The following is a 5,815-nucleotide window of genomic DNA, read 5'->3' as shown; positions in this document are numbered from 1 at the left end:
TCTTTTTCTTTTTACATGAAGGGTGGTGGGTGTATGGAACGAGCTGCCGGAGGAGGTAGTTGAGGCAGGGACTATAACTATGTTTAAAGAGCATTTGGACAGGTACATGGATATGGAATGGTTTTAGAGGGATATGGGCCAAACGCAGGCAGGTGGGACTAGTGTAGCATGTTGGTGGGTGTGGGTGGGTGGGCAAGTTGGGCCGAAGGGCCTGTTTCTATGCTGTACGACTCTGTGTTGGCTTGGGGGGGGGGGGGGTAGATGGGGCATCCGAAAGCCCCCTCACGCACCCGTCCAACGCACTTACCACCGGGTGAACTCCCCTCTCGCGCCGTCCTGTTAAGGAAATTATCTTAAAGTGGCTCCACCTCAAATGTCCACAAAGGCATTGTCTCACAAAACAAAATATCCTTTGCCTTTTAAGATAACCTTTGGGGGAAAAAAATAATCTGTTCCGCTGAAGAGTTCTGGACCCAATAGATCAATGGCGGAGTGGACTCGATCTGTTCCTATGGCGTATGGTCTTATGATGAACTGTTTCTCTTTCCACAGATGCTGACTGACTGGCTGGGTTTTTCCAGCATGCTCTGTTTTTGTCTCGGATTGTCTCGGAAGCATCTGCGGGATTTTGGTTTTGATTTTCTATATTTCTCCCTGTAAGACGAGATCTGTGTTTTGATCAGCGGGGGGAATCGGGAGTCCGCGCGGTGCTGGTTTATACGCGGATTTCCTCGTCTTCGTCCGCGAAGGCGAAGGCTTCGGCCTTCAGTGGGTTGAAGCCTGTTTCCTGGGCCGCAGAGGGCCCGCCATCCCACGGGCGCTCGGCGTGGCCCAGAGCGGCCTCTTCACCGTCAGCCGGTACGCGGGGCCTGGGCGGCCTCCAGCTCCCGTCTCCGTCGGCTTCGCTTCCCCGCGTGCTCCCCCAGCGCCCACGTGCGTCTCGCTCCCCGGATGAGGCAAGATGGACGCCGAGGCCTAGCGACGGCTCGGCCGCGGGGGTGGGGCCGTCCCGCCGGGTTTGGGAGGCCCCACGGCGTTCCCCAGGGGTGGCACGCCCGTAAACTGCGCTGGCGGCGGCGGGCCCCAGTGACGGGCGCTCCTCCTCGCCCGTAGGCGCGTCCATCCAGGCCTCCGGCTGGAACCGTCCCCGGAGCCCGCTGAGCGAGGTCACCGTGGGTCGCGAACCCTCGCCGTCCAACTGGTCGGGCGGGCCTTCTAGCTGGAACTTGACCAACCGCATCCCATTCTCCCGCCCGCTGGGGGATTCCTTCTCCGGCGTCTGCTCACCCCGAGACCCCATCACAGCCAGAACCTCACTCAACAGCGAAGGGCCCAGGTCCAGGCTGAAGGACATCATGGAGTCCGTGCGTGGCAACTGGAAGTCCATCACCTCCATCTCCTCCGTGGCCTTGACCAGTTCCACCTTGGCCTCCCTCTCCTTGGACTTCTCCATCCTTGACCATCTGGGCAGGGTGCAGAATCCAGACTCCAATCCTACACAACACAACACAACACAACACAAGGCTTTAGTCCATGAGTTCTAGCAGCTGAATTAGGCCATTCGGCCCATCAAGTCTACTGACCCCCATTCAATCGTGGCTGATCTATCTCTCCCTCTCAACCAATGTTGGGCGAGTCCAGAACCAGGGGCCACACAGTCTTAGAATAAAGGGGAGGTCATTTAAGACTGAGGTGAGAAAACACTTTTTCACCCAGAGAGTTGTGAATTTGTGCAATTCCCTGCCACAGAGGGCAGTGGAGGCCAAGTCACTGGATGGATTTAAGGGAGAGTTAGATAGAGCTCTAGGGGCTAGTGGAGTCAAGGGATATGGGGAGACGGGTTATTAATAGGGGACGATCAGCCATGATCGCAATGAATGGCGGTGCTGGCTCGAAGGGTCGAATGGCCTCCTCCTGCACCTATTTTCTATGTATCTAACCCCATTCTCCTGCCTTCTCCCCATAACCCCTGACACCCGTACTAATCAAGAATTAGAGCGAAGAAGGGTCTCGCCCCGAAACGTCGCCCATTCCTTCTCTCCAGAGATGCTGCCTGTCCCGCTGAGTTACTCCAGCATTTTGTGTCTACCTTCAATGTAAGCAAACGTACTGACTCACACAGCTATCGAGACCACATTTCTGTGTTGGAAGCAAACTGCAGATGCCAAGCCAATTAACCTACAAACCTGCAAGTCTTTAGAGTGTGGGAGGAAACTGGAGATCTACGTTACATGGATAGGGATGGTTTAGAGGGATATGGGCCAAGCACGGGCTAGTGGGGCTAGTGTTGATGGGCGGAACGGGCAAGTTTGCCCTGGTTCTGTGTTATCCCCACTCCCTACACACTAGGGACAGTTTACAGGGTCGATTAACCTGCACGTCTTTGGAGTGTGGGAGGAAACCGGAGCTCCCGGAGGAAACCCACGCGGGTCACGGGGAGAGCGTGCAAACTTGGAAAAAAGGGGGAGAAGAGAGAGGGAGAAAGAGAAAGAAAGAGAGGGAGGGAGAGAAAGAGAGGGGGGAGGTGTGAGAGGGGGGGAGAGAAGAGGGAGAATGAGAAAGAAAGAAAGAAAGGGAGAGAAAGAGAGGGGGGAGGGGGGAGACAGAGGGAGGAGAGGGGGAGAGAAAGAGGGAGAGGGAGAGGAGAATGAGAAAGAAAGAGAGGGAGAGAAAGAGAGGGGGAGAGAAAGGTAGAGCAGAGGGAGAGAAAGAGGGAGAGAGAAAGAGGGAGAGGGGAGAGAGAGAAAGAGCGAGAAAGGGAGAGGGAGAAAGGGAGGGAGAGAGAAAGAGGGAGAGGGAGTGAGGGAGTGAGAAGGGGAGAGGGGGAGAGGGAGGGGGAGAGAGGAGCGGGAGAGGAGGGGAGAGGGGGGGAGAGGAGAGAGAGAGAGAGAGGGGGGGGGTGGGTGGGGGGGAGAGGGGGGGAGAGAGGGTGTCAACTGCAGGGTGTATGAGTGGATTACCATAAGAGCCATCCATGATGCCAGGACTGGACATGGCGGTCTTGAAGTTGAGGCGTTGCACGCCGGTGCCATTGTCGGTGTCGAGCAGGTGGGGCAGGGAGACGGCGTTCTTGATGATGGGGGAGACTGGGGGCGGCGGAGCCACGTCGGGGCTGCTGTTCCTGGCGGGTGCCCGGCGTGCGTTACGCAAGGCCCGGACCAGCCGGTTGGAGCTGGCGCCCTCCCGCGCCCCCTCGCCGCCATGATCGCTGAGGAAGGAGGTGTCGCCGAAAACGTCGCCCCCGCGCCCCACGTGCATGGTGTGCCGGAAGTCCCCCATCGGCGAACTGATCATGTCCGTGGTCAGGTCCGGCTTTAAGCGCCGCTTGTGGTGGCCCGGCACCAGGTTCCGGAAAATCGGCAACTTCCCCAAACTCATGGCTCGGCCCCTTTATCCACCGACTCTGCGTCCAACATACAACGCCAAGCTCATCAACTCCTCGCCAGTCCCACCAGCCTGGAACTCAAATCGACAATACGTTATAACTCTCGAAGCGCCCTTTAGGTAGCCACTATTTGTATACCTTGTCTATGCAAGCAAGTCAATGAAGAAGTGGCCTCGACCCACAGAGTCACCTGTTCCTTTATCTCCAGTGACGCTGCCTGTCCCGCTGAGTTACTCCAGCCTTTTGAACTCCAATTCAGTTTCCTCCTCAATACGTCTGTCCCAGATGTACCTTCACAGCCGGCACAACAAATGGTGCAATAAATTTGTACGATAGGGCGATAAAATTCACCTCGTGCTTTTACCCCCTCCAGCCCAGAAGGAGCCTCAAGCAACGAGGAAACAGATCATCATATTTTTTTCGTGGTGTATTCGTCCCGCAGTTTGTTACGGTTTTCAAGGGGGGGGAGAAAAGAAATAGCGATTGTCGATTGGAATAAAATATCTTTCTCGCACTCCTCTTTGGATCCAGCTTGCGGTGTTCGTTGAGACTTGTGTATCAGTGCCAAGGCATGGTCTTTCACTAGACTTTGTCCTGCCTGGTTATGTTTGGTGTTTGCACAAGGCGTGACTCAATGGTGGCCTTGCAAACCCCTCCCCAAGTTAAATTTTAACAGATAGAGAGAGAAAGGGAATTCAATAAACTGGAGGATTTGTGTGCGTTGAGGAATCTGTGCTGCCTCTCCGACCCAGGAGCTGTAGAAGGAGCTGTTAGGATCTGTGTCGCCCTCCCAGCGGTGTGGAGAACATCGGCAGAGGACAGGCGGAGATCTGGCGTGCGGCACAGAGGCGTGGAGCTATCGGGACCTCCACCGTGGATGGGAGCGACAATTTCATCCAACCCCGCTTGGCGTTTCACACGACACCTGGAATGGGAGAGAAGAAGACTGCTGTTATAAAAGGGAGGTGGAAGAGGAGAGGAGGAGCACTCGGGGTTGGGGACCACTGTTAGGACTCGGTGTGTGGGGACCACTGCAGGACTCAGTGTGTGGGGACCACTGTTAGGACTCAGTGTGTGGGGACCACCGTTAGGACTCAGTGTGTGGGGACCACTGTTAGGACTCGGTGTGTGGGGGCCACTGTAGGACTCAGTGTGTGGGGACCACCGTTAGGACTCAGTGTGTGGGGGCCACCGTTAGGACTCAGTGTGTGGGGACCACTGTAGGACTCAGTGTGTGGGAACCACCGTTAGGACTCAGAGTGTGGGGACCACCGTTAGGACTCGGTGTGTGGGGGACTACCGTTAGGACTCAGTGTGTGGGGACCACTGCAGGACTCAGTGTGTGGGGACCACTGTTAGGACTCAGTGTGTGGGGACCACCGTTAGGACTCAGTGTATGGGGACCACCGTTAGGACTCAGTGTGTGGGGACCACCGTTAGGACTCAGAGTGTGGGGACCACCGTTAGGACTCAGTGTGTGGGGACCACTGTAGGACTGAGCTTGTGTGGGGACCACCGTTAGGACTCAGTGTGTGGGGACCACTGTTAGGACTCAGTGTGTGGGGACCACCGTTAGGACTCAGTGTGTGGGGACCACTGTTAGGACTCAGTGTGTGGGGACCACTGTAGGACTCAGTGTGTGGGGGACCACTGTTAGGACTCAGTGTGTGGGGGACCACCGTTAGGACTCAGTGTGTGGGGACCACTGTTAGGACTCAGTGTGTGGGGACCACCGTTAGGACTCAGTGTGTGGGGACCACTGTTAGGACTCGGTGTGTGGGGGGCCACTGTAGGACTCGGTGTGTGGGGACCACCGTTAGGACTCAGTGTGTGGGGACCACCGTTAGGACTCAGTGTGTGGGGACCACTGTAGGACTCAGTGTGTGGGAACCACCGTTAGGACTCAGAGTGTGGGGACCACCGTTAGGACTCGGTGTGTGGGGACCACCGTTAGGACTCAGTGTGTGGGGACCACTGCAGGACTCAGTGTGTGGGGACCACTGTTAGGACTCAGTGTGTGGGGACCACCGTTAGGACTCAGTGTATGGGGACCACCGTTAGGACTCAGTGTGTGGGGACCACCGTTAGGACTCAGAGTGTGGGGACCACCGTTAGGACTCAGTGTGTGGAGACCACTGTAGGACTGAGTTGTGTGGGGGACCACCGTTAGGACTCAGTGTGTGGGGACCACTGTTAGGACTCAGTGTGTGGGGGACCACCGTTAGGACTCAGTGTGTGGGGACCCACTGTTAGGACTCAGTGTGTGGGACCACCACTGTAGGACGCAGTGTGTGGGGACCACTGTTAGGACTCAGTGTGTGGGGACCACCGTTAGGACTCAGTGTGTGGGGACCACTGTTAGGACTCAGAGTGTGGGGACCACCGTTAGGACTCAGTGTGTGGAGACCACTGTAGGACTGAGCTTGTGTG

At 56.6% G+C, this 5,815-nt stretch overlaps 1 protein-coding gene across 1 annotated transcript in view; it reads right to left on the bottom strand.

The window, feature by feature from the left end:
- Nucleotides 1-4,138, bottom strand: part of LOC129713950 (cdc42 effector protein 1-like) — a 5,870-nt gene extending 1,732 nt beyond the window's left edge. Inside the window, exons 1-2 of the mRNA XM_055663366.1 lie at nt 2,961-4,138; nt 1-1,494 (exon numbers count right to left, since the gene is read on the bottom strand). The exon at nt 1-1,494 is cut by the window's left edge and continues 1,732 nt beyond it. Coding sequence (XP_055519341.1) covers nt 716-1,494; nt 2,961-3,378 — 1,197 coding nt within the window. The 5' untranslated portion in view covers nt 3,379-4,138 and the 3' untranslated portion in view covers nt 1-715. The remainder of the gene's footprint in view (nt 1,495-2,960) is intronic.
- Between the last annotated feature and the right edge of the window lie 1,677 nt (nt 4,139-5,815).

This window comes from Leucoraja erinacea, chromosome 37, assembly GCF_028641065.1.
Source record: "Leucoraja erinacea ecotype New England chromosome 37, Leri_hhj_1, whole genome shotgun sequence".
Taxonomy (NCBI): Eukaryota; Metazoa; Chordata; class Chondrichthyes; order Rajiformes; family Rajidae; genus Leucoraja; species Leucoraja erinaceus.
The sequence above is the reverse complement of the archived record's forward strand: the minus strand, read 5'-3'. Positions and strand labels throughout refer to the sequence as shown.